The sequence below is a fragment of the Carlito syrichta genome, unplaced genomic scaffold (genome assembly GCF_000164805.1).
Source record: "Carlito syrichta isolate Samal-C Ts95f unplaced genomic scaffold, Tarsius_syrichta-2.0.1 Scaffold171376, whole genome shotgun sequence".
In the NCBI taxonomy this organism is placed as follows: Eukaryota; Metazoa; Chordata; class Mammalia; order Primates; family Tarsiidae; genus Carlito; species Carlito syrichta.
Window position 1 is genome coordinate 28647 of NW_007115472.1, and position 19475 is coordinate 48121.

General features: G+C 51.1%; 1 protein-coding gene across 1 annotated transcript in view; it reads left to right on the forward strand.

Moving 5' to 3' along the window:
• Positions 1–19475, forward strand: part of TTC7B (tetratricopeptide repeat domain 7B) — a 165483-nt gene that overhangs the window by 24200 nt on the left and 121808 nt on the right. Inside the window, exon 5 of the mRNA XM_008051404.1 lies at positions 18653–18731. Coding sequence (XP_008049595.1) covers positions 18653–18731 — 79 coding nt within the window. The remainder of the gene's footprint in view (positions 1–18652; positions 18732–19475) is intronic.

Sequence of the window (19475 nt, forward strand, 5' to 3'; positions counted from 1 at the left end):
GGTAGAGAAGACAGCCAGGATCTGGCTTGGAGAGCTGAAAGTTGAGTCAAGGAGGCGGGGCCTGAGCAGGAGCCTGGGATCAGAGGAAGGTGTGAGGCAGCATCCTCCTGAGGCGGGAGGGGATCCCCACTTAGCCCAATGTCACAGAGATGTTTGTGAGACCGAGGCGTGAACGCTTGGTGAGATGACATGGCGGTACCTGTGACTTCATCAGGCGTGGGGAGCGGGCAGGGAAGGGAAGGCAAGACGAGCAGGAGGAGGCAGGCAGGAGGAGGCTTGGTTGCCAGGAGCAGGCGGCGACACTGATTGGAGGTCACTTACATGTTATTCACTTTCCAGCTTCCTGTCTGAGGTTGAGTTCATGCTGGGAGGTGGGGGTAGTTTAGGAAGTCGGGGGAAACTTAAGCAGCAGCTCAGGACAGGGAACTCAGTCTCCAGGTTTGGGATGCCACTGGGTTGTGAGGGCAGGTTCTGGGCAGGACTGAGCAGTGCTCCTTTGGCCCGAGTTCTGTGCTGCCAGCCCCATCCCATTCCTGTTGGATCTGGTTCACTTCACTTGACCTCTGGCCACAGGCTACTTCTAACCTCAGCCGGAAGCATGCTAGGAAGGTAGGGTGACAGGGAATGGAGGCCACCTCAGCAGCTTCAGAGAGACGTGGGTGGGCCAGTGGGAGGGAGAGGGCACCTTCCTGCAGCCGGGGCTGCGGGGCCACATGGGAGGCCACGTGTGGCTCAAGCATGCACATTTTGGAAGACTTGACTCACTAGATCACTATGAAGGGAATGTTTGCCACAGGGGCTGATGGCGAGGCAGAGCGTCCTGGACAGCATCTAGGTCGATGGCTGCTGTTTGTGGATGACGTTGTGCAGTGAGGATTCACCAAATGCTGGTGACCCCTACCAGGCTCCCTCCTAGCACCACGCTCTGTTCCAAATGAGTGAGCACAGCCAGTCCCTGCCTTTGTAGGGCTCCCATGTTGTTGGGAAACAGCGAACAAGGTGATGCCAGGTCTTCAGGGCCACCCAACTGGTTAGGGCAGTACGGGGACCCTCCCTGCCACCCTGGCTCCCAGTCAGTCCACTCACCACGGACCCTGTTGACCACACTCAGTTGACCCCATTCTTGAAGATGGAGCACCCTCCAGTCTCAGTGAAGGAGCATTTATACTTGCTGGTGGGAACGCAAACTAGTACAACCTCTTTGGAAGATAGTGTGGCAATTCTTGAAAGAACTAGAAATTGACCTTCCATATCACCCAGCAATTCCCCTATTGGTAATATACCCGGAGGAATTCAAATCATTCTACAAAAAAGATACCTGCACACGTATGTGTGTTGCAGCTCTATTCACAATAGCAAAAACATGGAAATGAAGGACTTTTAGCAGCTAGGCTGGGGTAATTACTGATGGACCAAGGAGCATCTGCCACCTCTTCCTGTTTTGTTTAAATGTGGGCTTGGTCTGGCTCCTCCCTCTAGGCCATCAGAGCTTCAAAGTAAAGGACTCTTCAGCATTTTAATTGTGAAACTCCACAACTTCCCTTTGCAGGAACGAGTTATGGGACAGGCCACTGCTTTCTGTGTGTTTCACAAGTGCTGGCACACCTGCTGTGCTTAGGTGTCTGGTACCGTCTGAAAGCTTGCCCAGTGTGCGATGGAATGGGTGCATCCATGTGGGCCTGTCCTTGGCTTTAACAGAGGGACAGAGTCTGTCATTTGGGCTTTTCAGGTGGGCGAGGAGTTTAGTGAACCAACTGGCAGTTTAACTGCATCTCGCAAGCCTCCTCTGTGTGGTTTCATCCAGCTCTGTGCTGTCCCTGGGAAGCCAAGCTGCCATGCCTTTCACCACCATTAAGAAATGGGACTGGGTGTGATGACCCACCACTTTGTAAGACCATGGCAGGAGGTTCACTTGAGCCCAGGAGTTTGAGACCAGCCTGGGCAACACAGCGAGCTTCCCTCTCTACAAAAAATAAAAAGATTAGCTGGTTGTGGTAGTATGCACCTGTAGTCTCAGCTACTCAGGAGGCTGAGGTGGGAGGATCACTTGAGCCTAGGAATTTGAGGCTGTAGTGAACTATGATCACATCACTGCACTCTATCCTGGATGACAGAATGAGACTCTGTCTCAAAAACAACAAAAACAAAAACTGGGACTCCCTGAAAAATGAACTTGTATAGATTTTGTCCAGGGTAGTAGTTTTCAGTCTTAACGGGAGAAGGAGGGGAGAGGGAGGTACCTTGCTTGTTTGTTATTTATTGAAAATATTGATGACATCAAGTATTTACATGCTAGGAGCAGAGTGGACACAGCAGCTGACCCCATGGAGTTTCAGTCCAGCAGGAAGATGAACAATAGGCTTGTTAGGAGGGGAAAGGCAACTATGCTATTTGTCTCAACTCAGCTGCATTGCCTTACAACTTCTTAAAAAGATTAGATCTAGTTTGGTGTCCAAACATTGGAGCTGATTTAATTTTTGAGCGCTTGCCAATACCTCTTAATTAAACACAGGCTAAGGAGTAGGGAACCCATTCTTCAGCATGGAGAGTCAGCCCTGGTAACCCACCCATACAGGACTGTTGTGAGGACACACCCAGAGGGCTGTCTGCATCTATGGTACCCTGCTAGTGGTGCACCATGGCATCTACTGGCTCTGTGTTGTGTTTCACCCTGCTCGCGACCAAGCCTTTTGGGGGCTGGGGTGGCCTGAGGAGCAGCCAGACATGCTTGGGCTGTCAGAGAAACCTGCTCACGTGCTCTCGGGTAAGGCGCTGCCTCCTAGGATCATTGTGGCGCTGAGAGGGAAAGGCCCCCATCTCCAGGAGTCAACATAAAGGTGAAATGGGCCTGAACGTGTAGGTGACGAGGTTTTCCTGAGGATGAGACTGAGCAGAAGCCTGAAGAGGTTGGAGAACAGGAGCCCGCCAGGGTGGGGGAAAAAGGGGGGAGTGACATTATTCGGCCCCTCAGGGGCACCCTGTCCAGCTAACGCCCCCCCTTCTCTGCTTGGTTTTCCTACTTGGCAGTTAAGTGACAGCAAATGCACCATGAATAATGTCTCCTGGGGGGGTTCTTGGGCTTTTTGATCCACAAGAACATCATAGATGGCACTTGACCTCATGGATTTAGATACAGAACAGAACCCACAGTCGCTAGCAGGGCAGGGTCCAGGGTTTCCCTCCCCCTCAACCCAGAGTCTTGCTCCTGTGGTCCATGAGCCACCCAGAATGTTCTCCTCGTCCCCCCACCTCAAGTGACAGCTCGGTGCTGGCATGGCAACTCCTGTCGAGAGGTGTGCCATCTGCCCAGCTTGGCATCTAAGGGTCCCCAATGGACGTGACAGTCATAAGAGTACTCACGCTTGGGGAAAGCTACAAAGCTTTCCCCAAAGCTACAAAGTCACCCTATCCATCTGTTGTCCACAGTCCTCCCGATCCAGATGCTCATTTCCAGCATAAGACGTCATCCTGTACCAGAATCCAGGTTTCCAAGGAAGCAAAGCTAGAAAGTTGGCCCAATGTTAAATTCTCAGAAGAAGTGGAAGGGGCCCATTCATCCTTTGCATCCTTCCTCTTTGTTGATGCACGTCCTGCTAGAGCTGGCATTCTACTGGAGCAGGATTCCCATCTGTCTTATGGGAGCAGACCGTACCCGAAGGCCCCAGCACTTTCTGTCTTCAGCTGAGGGCTATGGCCCACAGATACCTGTTAGCAGCTAGACTTTTCTAACACACATTTTTGGGAGTTCAGTGTGCCAAATGTCATGCTGGCTGCAGGGCCACAGGATGGACGGGACAGCTCAAATGTCTTGCACGTGCCGCTCCCCCGATTGCTTCTCAGGGTGTGGAGGTGCAGGCACTGCAACTGTTGGGTTTTCCTGGACACCACTCCATTCTCCCAAAGGAAGATGGATGGTGCCAGCTGTCTTTTGACCTCAGAAGAAGTGTTTGAGGGGTCATGGGGACCTCTGCTTCCTACACCGCCCCCCTAAGATGGGAGGGCATCAATAGGAGTGGTGGCTGCATTATAAGAAGCTCCGCAAGCAGACCCTGGCTGTCTTTCATCCTGGGAAGTCCTAGTTCTCAGCTTACAGAAGCCCGATGCACACATCTGAGTGGGATTCCAGAGTTTCCTCCCAGGAGAGAGCTGTCACCTTCCCTGTTTAGTTGCTGAGAACGTTGGCTCCCTCAGCCTCCTGACCTGGACTTTTTTTTTTAACACTTCGAGTATGGAAGTCTTCAAGTTGAAGCCTCCTGGGTTGGAGGTGGACAACAGACATGCCAGTGTTGAGTCAGGCTGTGTAGATGGCCTCTAAGAGCAGACCGTGGAAGTGACACGTGCATGCTGGGAAGGAGGGAGTCACATCCTGTCTGGTCAAGAAGGTAGCCAGGTGTCACCCTCTCTGAGCCTGTCGGACTGTGGGCAGCTGTCTTGGTAACTTAGTGACATCTGCCTCACAAAGCAGGTCCAGTTGTGTCTGGCGGGCAAGTGGAGGGACTGGGTAGTTCCAGCTGTGTCTGGTTGGCAGGCTGAGGGTCTTGGCAGGTCCAGCTGTGGCTGGTGGGCAGCTGGGTGGGTGGGCTGATGGTCTGGGCGAGTCCAGCTGTTCTGCTGGGGCAGCCAGGTGGGTGGACTGAGGGGCTGGGCGGCAACTTCCGTGTTCCGGCTTTATCCAGAGCAGAGCCTACCCACCTGCTTTGGCCTTCCCTGGTCTTAGAGTCAAATGCTTGAACATTTCACATGGGATGGGGCGGGGTGGAGGCCCAGCTCTTTTCAGGGATGTTTCCTCTCTATTTAAAAAAAATCATCCATTTTCTCTCTGTTCTTTTTTGCAGAGGTATTTTTAGTCAACTCTTAGAGAAAATTGCAAAGAGAGATTGAGTTAAAGCCCAGAAAATGTCTGAGGCATCTTAGAGATTTCATGGCTTTTCTAAGGGTGTGCTGGGCTTTCTGTTGGAAGGCAGGGGCTATCCACATTCTTACCAGGATTCACGTGGGCATTTGCACAACCAAGTTGACCATGGACCTGCCCGGCAGGAGGACAATCTGAGATACTGTGTGTGCCCTCACAGCAGCCCTGCCCTCCATACAGGACATCAAAACCAATGAATTCTTTTTTTAGTTGATGTTGGTTTCCCCACCTCCTCTCTCCTGGGTTTGAATTCTCACTTTGTATTCTTGAGTGTGGTTTGGTGGTAACTCTTGGCTTTGGTGTGAATACCCCATCCCTCACTCTCCTGTACCTCTTCCTCCTCCTGGCAGGACTTGGCTGTCTCTGTCTCTCCTGTGGGCTGACTGGGGTTGTGGTCTCTGCTTCTTGCTGAATCTCCCTGGCAAGTCAGCAGAAGCTACCATCCCTGCACATAGGTACAATGCCATGGAGAATTGGGAGCTGGGCATTCCTCTGAAGGGTACCTGGAACACCATCGGCCAGACAGGAAAGCCTGAATTAGAGATTTTTCAGAAAGATGCAATTATATTGCTTTCAAGTTCATTCTGAGCTAGTAAATTAAAAACAAAACAAATCACACATGCCCAGAGCTGTTGCCTGATCGGCTCTGTGAGTGTTTACTGGGAACTTGCCGGGTAAGCTCTGGGAATAGAACTTGAAGGAGTATCCTGGGCATGAAGGCTCCCTACTCAGCTGCACTCGTGTCAGGCTTCTGACTAGGTACTAGACCTAGACCTACCCATGCCTGCCCTTGTAAATCCCGTTTCAGCAGAAGAACCCAGCTAAGGCTGTCTAGCCAGAACCCCTTGCCATCTGATCTCCCCGACATTTGATCAGTCCCTCACCCTCTGCTGTCCCGGGGATGTCCATCTCCCACCCGTCATTAGCAAGAATTCTGTCAGATCGGTCTGGCCAAAATCCTCTTACCTGACACTTCCTCTTAGTGATTTTCCCCCACCAACCCCATGCAGTGCTGGGCTGTGAATTCCCACCTGCCTAGACTGTGGGGGAGTTGAGCCTAGCCCCTCTCTCACCGCAAGACCCTGCCATGTGGTCGCTGTACCTGTCTTGACAGTCCTGAGCAACATCTTCCTTACTGTGCTTTAACAGGTGTCATTGCATAATTTTTCTTTAACACATTGAGTAGTTATAGCTCCCTGTGAAAAGTAATGAAGGAATATGCTGGGAGGAGAAGAGAAAGTAGCTGACTGCTTGGACGTGTTCACATGTGTCTTAGAAGAACTGACATTTAGACTGGGTAAAATGTGCCTTCTGACAGGAGTCTTGGGGGAAGGGAGGTGAGTGCTGGTCATGGTCAAGGCTGAGTCTGCAGGGCCAGATATGCTTTTCATGCTTGAGAGGCTGCCTTGGCCAGCACTGACTCTGGATTCAGCTGCCTGGCTTAATCCTCATTCTTCTGTTTACTAACTGTGTGACCTTGGCAAGTTCCTTCACTCACTCTGTTTCAATTTCTTTATCTTTAACTGAAGATAATAATAGTACCCACCTGGATGAGGAGGAGAGGTAGTATTAGAATGTGTTTGATCACATTATCATTCTACATAGTAAGTCAGCACTGTATTAGGGTTTGACAGATCAGTAAGTACAACCCTACAGGGAGTTTGCCAGCTCCCGTAGATGGCGAGGCAAGAATTGGCAGCTAAGAAATCTGGGAAGATGGTAGCAACAGTGTCAGTATAGTGTTGTATTTTCTCATAGTCACATAAAAAAGACATAACAGGCTGGGTGCAGTGGCCCATAATCCCAGCACTTTGGGAGGTTGAGGTGGGAGGATTGCTTGAGTCCAGGAGTTTGAAACCAGTCTGGGCAACATAGTGAGACCCCCATCTCTACAAGAAATAAATGAGCCAGGAGTGGTAGCATGTACCTACAGTTCCAGCTACTTGGGAGGCTGAGATGGAAGGATTACCAGAGCCCAGGAGGTCAAGGCTGTGGTGGGCCATGATTGTACCACAGCACTCCAGCCTGGGTGACAGAGCAAGACTTCTACTCAATCAGTCAATCAATCAATCAATAAAATGCATTAAAAATAAAAAATAGCAACTAGATCACAAGACCAAAAACCCACGATCAGCATTTACACCACAACTAGACAGCAGGGTGTCCTCATGCCAGCAGCCTCACAGCTGGCAGAGTGTCTGCATCATGGGGGGAAGCAGGAGGGGACAAGAGGGTGTGGACGGCCTGGGCACAGGGGACCCCATAGTGTCTGTATCATCTGTATCATGAAGGGAAGCAAGAGGCGACAGGAAGGTGTGGATGGCTCGGACGCAGGGACCCCCATACTGTCTTCATCATGGAGGGAGAGCCAGAAGGGGACAGGAGGGGGTGAGTGGTCCGGGCACAGGGGACCCGGTATAGCCATGGGTTATTTGCTTTGAAACCCAACTGGCTATTGAAGATCAGCAACTGGAAATGAAGGTCAGAGGGGCAGAGCCATGGGCCCACTGTGCTGAGGGACTTCTGCAAGAAGAGTAGAAATTGATCAAGAAGTGACAGGAGGGACAATGGGAGACTCGGTGAGCCAAGTGGGGGAGAGGGTGACCCAGAGTTGTTGTAAAGCCAGCTGCTGTGTTTTTAGCATTTTTATCAGGTACAATTTACATACCAAAACATACACAGACATATAAATCTATGGTATATGTTATGTCTGTAGTTCAACTGTTTCTAAAATACATCATCTTTACAGTCAGGTTTAGAGCACTTCCAGCCCTGAGAATTCTCAATCCCACTTCGAGTCAGTCCCCACCGCCGCCCCTGACCCCAGATACCTGCTCATCTGCTGTGTCTCTGTAGCTCTGCCTTTTCTAGAAATTTCACATAAGTGCTGTAGTGGAATATGTAGTTTCCCCGTATCCCCCCTTTCATTTAACATGTTTCTGAGGCTTGCCCACACTGTGGCATGTACCAGCAGGGTGCTGCCTTTTATTGCTGAGTAGCTATTACATTGCATGGATGGATATGTGTTATTTATCTGTTTACCAACCAGTGGACATTGAGCTGTTCCCACTTGTCATGAACAGTACTGCTGTGAACATTCATGTACAAATCTTCCTGTAGACACATTTTCATGTGTGGATTCATAGGAGTGAGTTGATGAGTCATGCAGTATGTTTAACTTTTTAAGGAAAGGCCCAACTTCCTCCATGCTGGCTGTACCACTTGCATTCCCACAAGCAACACATGGTTCCGGCATCTCTCCAGTCTCTGCAATACCTGGCATTATAATTTCTTATTTTTTGTATGTTGTCTATGTTGGTCTCAAACTCCTGGGCCCAAGCAATCCTCCTGCCTCCGTGAGCCACGTGCCTGGCATATGTCCTTAAGCTAAATGATGTTTCTGCCACTCAGAGCAGCATTAAGCCCATTTAGGAGGATTTTTCATTTTAGTTATGGTACTTTTCAACTCCATAATCTTCATTTCACTAATTTTTTATAGTTTCTGCTCCTCTGTTGAGAGTTACTATTTTTCTAGTCATTGTCATCTTAGTTTTGAAAATCTTTAGGTATAGTTTCTATTAATCCTTTGGTCATAGGATTCAATCATATAGCAGCTTCTTTGACATTGTTAGCTACCAAATCCAGCATGTGACCTGCCCATTGAGAGGGAGCAGATGGTGGCTGCTCTTCTTTCTGAGCATGGGGCAGACCTCCTGTTTCCTTGTGTGTTTCATAAAAGATACAGCAGGAAATGGAAACACACAGAGTAGCTACATAAAATATGGCCGGAGCCTCCTGACGGCATGCATAGAAAACAAGTTTTTTAACTTTTCAGTAATCGTATTTGATAGTTGTATTACTAATATTACTCTGAACCTTTCTTGTACAGAGGGGACCCAAAAAAACCCAGAATTTCTTTTCTTTTTTTTTTCTTCAGAATTTCTTTATAAAAAATTGTATATTTGTTTTCACAGGTTTAAACTCCAGTTGTCTTCCAGGTGCTCTCCATTGGACACATTACACCTATCAGCAAAACATTTCCCTGTGAGGACTTTTGCAATCCAGGGAAACAACCACCAAAAAAGTCTCTTGATGCGAGATCAAGTGAATAGGGAGGGTGGGGCGTGAGGGCTATACCATTTTTGGTCAAAACCTGCTGAACATTCAGCAGTATGGGCAGGTGTGTTGGCAGGGTGGAAGAACCAGTCACCTGTTTGCCACAACTCGGGACGGTTCTTCTGTAAATCCTGACACAACCTTCTCAAAACTTCCAGATAAAAACTTTGGCTCACTGTTTGATCTGGAGGAACAAATTCCTAGTATACTATAAAGAGCCTACCCTCCAAAAGATAGTTGTGTTTATTTGGGATCCCCTTCATATATCTATACATATATATGAGAGAGAGAAGGTCTGGCCACAGTGACTGACCATTAGCAATGAACATTCCTAGCTCCTAGACTATGAACTTGAAATATCATATAACAATAAAAGAAACCTCATTCTGATTCTAAGTCAGAAATTGTGTAAGGTGAACCTGGAACATCTTTGCCTACACGCAGAGAGCAAGGAAACTGTCAAAGACTTCCAGGGCATTTTAAAAGGACTCAGGTCAAATGTGAGAAAATTTGAATTTCAAGAAGGATAAAAATGGCAACAGACTTGTGAATGTGTTTAATTCATGAGTCCTAATTCATGATCTTGAAAACTGAGCAAATCAATGGAAAGAATCAAGCATTTTACTATATACACTAAGTCTCTGGAAAGCTGACTGTCAAGTGAGGGGAAACATCTCCTTATGAAATGACTGCAGCCGATAAGCGGCAATGCAGTGAGAGGGTCAGACTCTCCAGCCCTGTGGACCACTGCGTCCAGTATGGGGCATCAGGGCCACTCATGTTGGAACGAGAATATGCTGTCGCAGATGTCTTGCTGAGGGTCCAACCTGAATCAATCCAGCCTTGGGGTTGGGCTGCCCAATGGCAGAAAACACGAAGAACAGAGGACTGCATTGGCCTGCACCATGTGCATGCAGTTTTCTAGTCAATGGGAAAGAGGCGGGGAAGCTAAACCATAGTGTAGTGTGTACTTGAGTAATGACGCAATTGGTTGGTGCTTTGGTTGGAGTGGATCATGAACTGGAATGGGGTGAATGTCCATGGTCTTTTTTTTAATGGTCTTTTTTTAAAGTCACGTGGTGGTTCCAAGAGTGATTGCTTTATTACAATCCCCTAAGCCATAGAACTATTGATGTGGCTTTCTGTATCTAAATCCTATACAATAGAAATAAGAGTTGAGGGCCAGTGAAAGATGGGTTGGTCCAGTGCCCAGTGGGGGACAGAGTCAGGTCCAGCTCAGCCCTCATAGTGCTGTGGAACCAGAACCTGCCTTCCTGCTCTGGGACTCATTTTCCCGCCCTGTCAGTTGAAGGTAATGAATTCCTGCCTGCCTCAGGAGACTGGTAGACTGACCGCCTGAAATAGTGGGCTGGGGATGGCTTGGAATTAACTGGTAGCATCTCAGAGGGAAACGACCACGATGTGCCGAGCAGTGCCTGTGGTCTCCCTCTGTACCACCCATGCCCTGTGGAGCAGTTGTGCAGCTGGGGCAGATGATGTCCCAGCAGTGGAGACCCAGTCTCTGTCTTGAGGGATCCCTGAGTCTCATGGGGACCTTCTTGGTGAGTGGAGTGATCTGAATGATTTTGTCAGTGCTGTATGGTCTCTTTGTTCTGGCTTGGAAGGGCTTAGACATGGCTCGTCTCCCAAGCACATGAGCACTTCTCCTCACAGATGACGTTTGCTCTGTTCATGTGCCAAGCAAAGCCTTCTTCCGGAGCTAGTGAGAGGTGACCCTGAGCTCACTTCCGATAAGTGGACATGACGTTTGGCCGGGAGGAGTTGTGTGGTGCAAGAACTCACTTGCAGGCTTATGCCATCACCGTTGCCTCGCTGTGCATCTCCAACCCTGTCTTGCTTGACCCCATCTCTGCTGTGATGCTCAGACCACTCAGGTCCCTGTTGTCCCCTGTCCCCACACCTGGCACGGGGGCTGCACCCTTCTGCGGGGCCAAGAGTGTCCAGGTGACACCACCCGCTGGTGCAGTTGAACCCCTCCTACCCCTGTGACACGTTTGTTTCTGCATCATAAGAATTGGTCACATACTGTAGGTTGTTTGCAGACTTCTGCGTGACAGAAACCGTCTTCTAGGCACTGGAGGGTCTGGGCTGTGTGACTGTGGGTATGTGACCTGATGTTTCTGAGCCTCTGTTTCCTCATGTGTAAAACTATAGTTGAGAAGAAACTTTGACATGGTGTCTGCAGGAAACCAGCTCTGGTTTTGCTGTTTTCTTTTAAACCAAAGGTTTACTCACAGCAGTGGCCGCTCTTGGCTTCGACCCTGTAAATGCTTGCGTGTGGTGTGAGGGCCAGGCAAAGGATGGCTGGGGAGGCACCCAGCTGGGGCAGAAGAGGAGGGACACACTTTGTGTGTGACACTGGGAACAGTGACACTGGGTTGGGAGTGTCCCAGGAGCTCTCTCACTCAGGCCTCAGCCTCATTTTACAGATGAGGGAAAGACAAGGTGGGGCCGCTGGCTGGCTCTTCCCAGTGTTTGCCTGCACCTGGCATCAGTTCTTCACTATGTGTCCGGATGGCTCACATGTCCTCATGATCACCTTCAACTCTGCCTCTCAAGAGTGTGGGATCCCGCAGGTACCTGCTGCCTTGAATCCTGCAGTTCTACTTCTGCAATTTCCTCAGGAGAAGGGCCGGAGGCTTTTATTGGCCAATTGTCCCTATTGTGCTTGCCTGACACAGTCTTGATTGGTGGACCATGGGTAGGCATGGCCAAGGCCCCACTGCCTCATCCCATGGTCTTTCCATGTCCCCCACTTCTGCAGCCACATGGACCTTGGGTCCCTGCACATCTGCAGGACTTCTTTCCTTCTTTCAAAGAGTTCCTTGGTTGCTTCTCACCTGCCACAACTGTGAAAGGTCCTGAGTTGCTGGGAAGGGCCGTCCTCCCTCTTCTGTGGTTGTGATAGATGGGAACATTGCGCTCTCGTTCTCACCTTGAGGTGGAGGAGAGTGTTACACTGTCGTCCTTGCACTTGGACTTCTAGCTCAAGGCCTGGGGAATGTTGGGAAGGACTTCCTTCCTTCCTTCCAACATCCTTTCTCCCCTCCACAGCCCAATCAGCTAGGTGGACAGAGCGGCCAGAAGTCTTCTTCCTCTAAGAATTGGTGGGTGGAGGCATGTTATCACAGAACTGGTGGATGGAGCCATGCTGTCAACAGAACATTTCTACCTCCAGACTGTCTTTCTTCTACACATCTATTGACTCTTAAAATGAGCATTCACTTGGCCCTTGCCATCAGCATTCTGTAATTACCTGAGCCCTGTCTCTGAGGCAGAATGGTAGAGCCCACCTCTCGACTCTCTTCCCCTACCCCGTGTGAGTCCCCCACCCACCAGGTCTGCATAGTCAGGGCCCCCAGCAGAGGCACGTGTTGCTGATAAGCATTTCCTTGAGCTTCATATTCCGGGCTCATGGGATGTGGGGGATTCTCCTACTGAGCACCCATCCGGGAGGTTTTCTGGCCCACCTTGACAGAGAGAACGGTGTCCAATGTAAGTTGTGCCAAGTACAGCAGGACAGTCAGCATTCCCTCGTGGGCACCTGGCTCCCCTCCTCACCTGGGCACCCTTGGCTGTGCCCACCACAACCTCGGCTGCAGACCTGCTCCCCTCATTGAGAGATATCTCCATCACTGCCCAGAAGAGTGCCTACTGTGAATCCCCACCCTCACTTGACATCAGTTGTCCTTTGTCATTTGTCTCCAACCTGGGGACTGCGTAGGGCATTTTGGGATGTGGCAGGGCCTTCAACAGCCAGCGAAGTAGATGGATGGTCACACTGGGGAGCACCCTTTTTTCCTTTAGATAAAATGACTCCAAAGAAATAAAGCAGATTTTCACCTGCTATAAATTGACTGGAATGTAGATTCCAGAATTCCAAAGAGTGTTTGAATAATGTCTAAGTTTGGGGGATAATAGGAATAATAATAGCAAATACTTTTAAAAGCACCTTCTGCATGTATTAACACATTTAATTCCTACAACAGATTGATGAGGTAGATACAGGTGTTATTTCCATTGTGTAGATAAGGAAACTGAGGCACAGGCACATGCCCAAGAACAACAATTAGTGAGTGGCCAGCTTGGCTTTGAACGCAGGTGATCTGGCTCTGGAGTTAGTAACCATAGCTAACTCCAGAGTATCTCTGTTTCTGAGTATGTCTGGGTTGAATGCTTTGAAGGACAATCCTCACATGATAGATTCATTGTTAGATTGACAAATCCAGCATGTGTTGGATACTCTTGGGCTCTAGGGTTAAACTGAACTTTGTTATAATACAAGGTCATGAGGAAGCATGTTTTTGACTGGCTCTTGATTGCATTTGCTAGACCTGACTTCCTTCTTACTGCATAGTTATCTGTCAGTCTCTCTCTCTCTCTCTCTCTCTCCCCCCCATCTCCTCTCTCTCTCTCTCTTTCTCTGTCTCTTTCTCTCTTCTCTCTGTCTGTCTCTGTCTCTCTCTCTTTGTCTACCTCTCTCTCCCTCTCCTCTCTTCTTCTCTATCTTTCTCTCTCTCTCTTCTCTGTCTCTCTCTCTTTCTCTCTGTCTGCCTCCCCCTCTCCTATCCTCTTCTCTCTCTCTCTTTCTCTCTCTGTTTCTCTCTCTTTGTCTCTCTCTCTTTCTCCTCTCCCCTTCTCTCTCTCTGTCTCTCTTTTGGTGTCTCTCTTTCTCTGTTTCTCTCTCCTCTCATCTCTCTCTCTCTTTTCTCCTCTCCTCTCCTCTCCTCTCTCTCTGTCTCTCTCCCTCTCTCTGGAAGCTGGCTCATCACTGGGAGAGGGGCACTGCTCCCAGGTCCCCAGGCTGCAGGGACCTCCTCCAAGGGTATCCGAGACATGTTCCAGTTCAGAGAGCGAGGCTGTGCTTCCAGCAGGTCCACACTCAGAAAGACAGAGGGGACAGAAAGCTGGTAGGAAATGTGTCCCCTCTTGGCCTGGCCCACTCCAGTCGCAGCTTTCATTCGTTCAGCCAATACTGATTGCCAGGCTCTGTTGAGAGACCTGGGTTACATCAGTGACCCACACCCCAAGATCTTCATCCTCGAGGGCTCCTGCTCTTGTGGGGGCACTCATCTGGACTTTCCGAGGTGGGGTGGCAGCCCTGCCTACCAGCATCCTCAGGGACCACTCAGATCCCAACTGAAGCACTCCCAGTTGTTGAAATGACCCACTGCTTTGGAGGCTCAGATGCGCCATGGGCACATGAAACATGCTACAAACAGGTGACTTTTTCCCTATGAGGTTTGCTAGATCTAATTGTTGCAACTGATCTTTAGTGATAAAGTTCACAGGACAGAGGAGACCACGTATGACTCTGCTCTAGCCAGGGCACCTTTCCTCATTACCCGGGAGAAATAGTCTCTTGGTCATGTCAGTACTTTGAGTTTGTATGACTTGACAGGTGATATTGGATTTCAGTGTATTGGTGGCCTGGATCATACTTTGAGATTGGATAATTTGGAAGGACAAGTTAAAGGAAGAAGCTGTCTCTTTCCACCCTACTCAAAGAAATGAAAGGAGAAATAATAGTGACCACCAACTGTCAAGCTTGGCATTGAAGCATCCCATTGGAAGCACACGTGGTGCCCCAGCCACAGCATGACCGGGCTTTGGCCCTCCATCCTGGGGGAGCTCTGGCTTCCTTCCATGGCCATTTGCCTTGGCTTGCTCACCCAGACGCAAGCAACGTTCGGAGCTGGAATGCGGATCAGAGTCATGAGAACAGGCTGAAACCCAGCGCCACCACGAGCCTGTGCATGAAAATGTATGTCCAGAGAGCAGCCTGAGAACATGGCTGCAGGTGAGGGCAGGACCAAGCACTAGAGTCAGAACTCCCAGGGTATCCAAGGGCCTGGAGACAGTGCAAGCCTCCCCGTGTCTTGAGGGTCCTAAAGGAGGCTCAGCAGGAGCTGGAGAAAACCAGGCAGAGCAGGAGAAATGGAGACAGTTCAGGGAAGGGCAGGGCATGTGCCCAGAAAGGTAGCCGGCCTTCCTGCCATGGAAAGAAGGACCTGAACAGGAGTGGGGCCGTGGGATCCTGGCCCATGTGCTCCCTGGTGGCTGGGACGGTGGTGATGCCAGGCATTGGACAAGGTTCTACCCACCTGTGGGACAGGAGGAGCTGCTGGGCCCCAGGGCAGCCAGGACCCAAACACACAGGGGGCTATGCCCCTGCCCAGACTTGCCAGCTAAACTGCAGAGCTAAATCCCAGGCTGAGGTGTGCTGTGCTCAAATGCTGCAGGGGCACTGCTGGAGGAAGCTGACCTGATGAATTCTGATGTCACCACCCTCCTCAGTCGCCAAGTTGAGATGAACACCTGACCCAGCCTCAAGGGTCTGGTGGAGTCCTCCCACCCAGGAGACTGTGGTGCTCGGGCGCTCACTCTTGTGGTGTTTAAGCACAAGTTCACTCTAATATGCCATGGATCTCATGTTTTAGGAGTGAACAAGAGGTCAGAGGCATGGAGTCAAGTCACAGGGCTCTGCAGACTTCCCTCGAGCCAGGCTGCCTCCTGGTCTTGGGGGTCAGATTCTGCTAGTCACTTCCTTGCTCTGTTCTTTTCTGTTATGACTCTTCATGTAGCCTTACCATTTCTCTTTCTGTGTCCACAGCAACCGTGGCAAACGTCAAATGAAGTTATGATTAGGAAGTGTGGGGCGGTGCCAGCATTAGGGTTGTACATGCTTGCTCTGGGCACTGTGAGTCGTGCCATCAGTTGCGGGGTCACATTTGTGCTTCCTTTGGAGTTTTGCTTTTGTTTAGAGCCTGTGCTGACCTGGCGTGGCATGTACCATCCCACTCCCATCTCCTGCTGCCGCTGGGTCTGGTGGGTAGGGACCCACCCCCTCCATCCCTCCAGGTACAGCCCAGACCCCGTCCTGAGGCGCCCTGGGTCCTCCATTCACAGCAGATTCTTCCAGCTCTGGGAGGCACTTGGTTCTGAGTCCTGCCCCCTCCAGGAATACACTGGAAATTGTTGCTCTGAAGGATTCATAGAGAGTCCACTCTCAGTGGCTGGCGTGCCTCCCCACGCAGCTTCCATCACCAAGGCTTCCTCGCTCCTCCAGCAGAGGGCCTCAGTCTTGCACAGGAGACGTGTCCTGCGCCTTAGGGGACTGGAATTTCCTCTATACGTGTCTCTTTGGGTGGCTCAGGGCGTCACCCTGGATACTGGACATCCTCACTGAGGCCAGGGTGATGAGCAGGAGGTCTCATTAGCCATCGTCATTGGATGCACAGAACTCCATTGTAAATGCAGGGGCAAGCGACTTGCATGTCAGCCATGTGGCACCGGGCACTGGCTCCTAGCTCCCATGTTGTCCTTCCCCTGGAGTCATGCTGTCTCAGAGTTTGTGTGGACCCTGGGAGGGGTGGGCCTGCCACAGGGAGCTCCCAGCTCATTCCCATGGACAGAGCAAGCCCTGTCACCTCGTGCCACTATGGCCTGGATTCCATCAGATCATCTGTAGCTAGAAGCTTGTGTGCTTCTGTGACCGTCTAGATAGCGCTTTCTTCCAGGAGAGCACAGGGGACCTTCTGTGGGACCAGCATCTGTGTGGACTGTCCCCGAGTCAGAGTACATAGATTTGAAGCTGCTTATTCAAGCCTAATCACCCCATCAGTCGGCCTTTCTGGCTGGGTCTGCAGTCACGTGACTGTGGTCATGCCTTACTTCACACCATCCCAAGTGCCAGTGCTTCTGTACACAGTGGGAACTAACTTGGGTGATTCTGGAATAAAACTAGCCAGCCACACCCGCACCCATCTCCATTTTAGCTGTATTTTCCTTCTCACATGTTATAAGAGAACCGAGCTTCATTCCAGCAAACAGACCTGCCGCCTGTGACACGGAGCCCTCAACACAGATGGCGGGAGGCAGAGTGACTGGTGTGTCTGATCTGTGGGCTGATACCTGTAGGTTTCCTCGTTCCACTGGGAACCCTGAGCACGGGCTTCTGTCTGTGCCGTTCTAAGGCTCCCAGATGCTGTTGTCTGCATGTGGCAAAAGGTGTGGGGGTGTTGGTGAACCTGTGCCTAGAACCCTCGGCTTCACATCTGAGCCATTCTCTCAAGGGGGAGCCTGGGTGACATAGTGTGTAGATGCCCTTGAGGGCCTGTGACTCATGGAGCCCACGTTCAGTCTGATTTAATGGTCCTGCGTGATTCCTGCTGTTATCCCAGAAGGGAACCAGAGCATCTGCCACATTGCAGAGGCGGCTGGCAGGTGTGCGCCTGCAGACCTGCCCCGTGGCTCTCTGGAAAGATGAACTTGTCCTAATGGGCAAGTTATGAATACTGACAAGTTGTATCACAGGTGGTAGCAGTTCTCTGTGTGGAGGTACTGGTTTGGCAGTGTCCACAGCTGAGCAGGCTGAATGCAGCTACCGGAGAGTACAAAGGGCCTTGAATGTGTTGTCCAGGATGTTACTAAAGGGTGACTTATCCCTGGGAGAGCTGAGTCCCCAGCACGTCCCTAGGGTGTGTGGGTGGGGTGACATGTCCAGACCACACACAGGAAGCCCAGGTCCCGTCATCACACACCTCTAGCAGAGCAGCCTCTGCCCTTGTTTCTGTCACTGTGGGGTCGGAGGGGGTTGCTAGAAGGGTTTGCCCGCAGTGGCTGATGTCCCAGGTTGCAGAGCAGTTGCTGAGCAGTGTTCCTGACGTCTCAACGCTTCCTCTTTGTCTTGTCTGTAAACACTGCAACAAGGAGTCTTTGCCACAAGCACGAGTGCCCTGCCAACACCCCCGTCCTTCCCCCCAGGGTTTCTGATGCCCCCATACCCTTCCCCAAGGTTCCCGATGCCCCCATCACCCTCTCTGAGGTGCTAACACCCCGTCCCCCTCCCTGGGGTGCCCGACACTCCCGACCCCCTCTCTGCAGTGCCTGGTGCCCTCCTCTCCTTCCCTGAGGTGCCTGATGTCCTCATCCCACTTCCTGGGGTGCCCGATGCCCTTGTGCCACTCCCAGGGGGCCTGACAGCCCCATCCCCCTCCCTGGAGTGCCTGCTGCCCCCATCCCCCACCCTGGGTTGCCCAACACCCCCATTCCTCTCCTCGGGGTGCCCAGCGCCACCCTCCTCCTCCCCGGGGTACCCAACACCCCCATCCTCCTCCCTGGGGCGCCTGATGCTCCCATCCCCCACCCTGGGTGCCTGGCACTCCCATCTCCCTTCCTGTGGTATCTGATGCCCCAATCCCTCTTCCCAGGTGCCCAATGCCACCATCCCCCTGCCCAGGGTACCCAACACCCCTGTCCTTCCCTGAGGTGCCCAATGCCCCCATCCCTCTGCCCAGGGTGCCCACTTGTTAAGTCCTACCCATTTTGGGCCTGCTCCCCAGAGCCTGGGAGAGCTTGGAGGTGATCTCTTATGGGATATCTGAGATGCTTTTTCATATATTGACCTCAGAACTCACTTTCCCATTTTTATTTTCTTGGGGTTAATGCTCCAAAGGCCGCCTCAGGTCAGACTTTCCAGAATAGTCATTGCCGAGAGTCTAGCCAACAGCTTTTGTGTTGTCAGAATGCACTGAAACATGTGTGTAAAATAATTAATGCTGCCACATGCTTGATGGAAACTGACACCTTCTTGTTGCACAGGAACTTGACGAGGGGTGTCGGGAGGTTCCGGGAACTTCTCAGAGCAGTGGAGACGCGGACAACACAGAACCTGCGGATGGTGAGTGCGCCTGTGGAAGCTGGGCAGAGGGCCCCAAGCTCGGGCACATCTGCGTGTCCGTTTATAATATGGAAATAGCACTTTACCCACTTAAAGCTGCTAGTGGTTTAGCACACTTGTGGAGTTGCACAGCTACCACCAATGCGTAAGATTAGAACACTGTGCCAATCCCTGAGAAGCTCCACACTCATCACAGTCAGGCCCCCCTTCCCTGGCCTAGCAGCCCCTAATCCACTTTCCACTTCTGGGATTTGGGACATTCCCTGTGAACCGTATCACATTCTGTGGTGTTTGGTGCCCACCCCCCTTGCCTGGCATGTGCTCTGCGGCTCCTCTGGGTGGCCACTGTGGCAGTGGTTCTTCCCTTTTTATGACCAAATCATGTTCCATCGTGTGACACATCACATTTTGTTGACCTGTTCATCAGTTGCTGACACTGGGTTGTTTCTGGACGATGACAAACAATGCTTCTGTGAACATTCATCCATGAGTGTCTGTGGACACACACATCCCTATCTTGGCAAATACCTGGAGGTGAACTCACTGGGTCACGTGGTAACTCTGTGTTTAGTGCTCAGAGGAACACCAGACTGCCATGGTCCCTTCCCACCAGCAGGTGAGGGTCCCACTCCCTGCGTCTTCTCCAACACTCACTATCGTCTCTGGGTGTCGCCTCCTAGTGGGCATGCAGGGCGGCCCACTGTGGTTCCAACGGCACCTCCCCACCGGCTGATAATGTGCTCA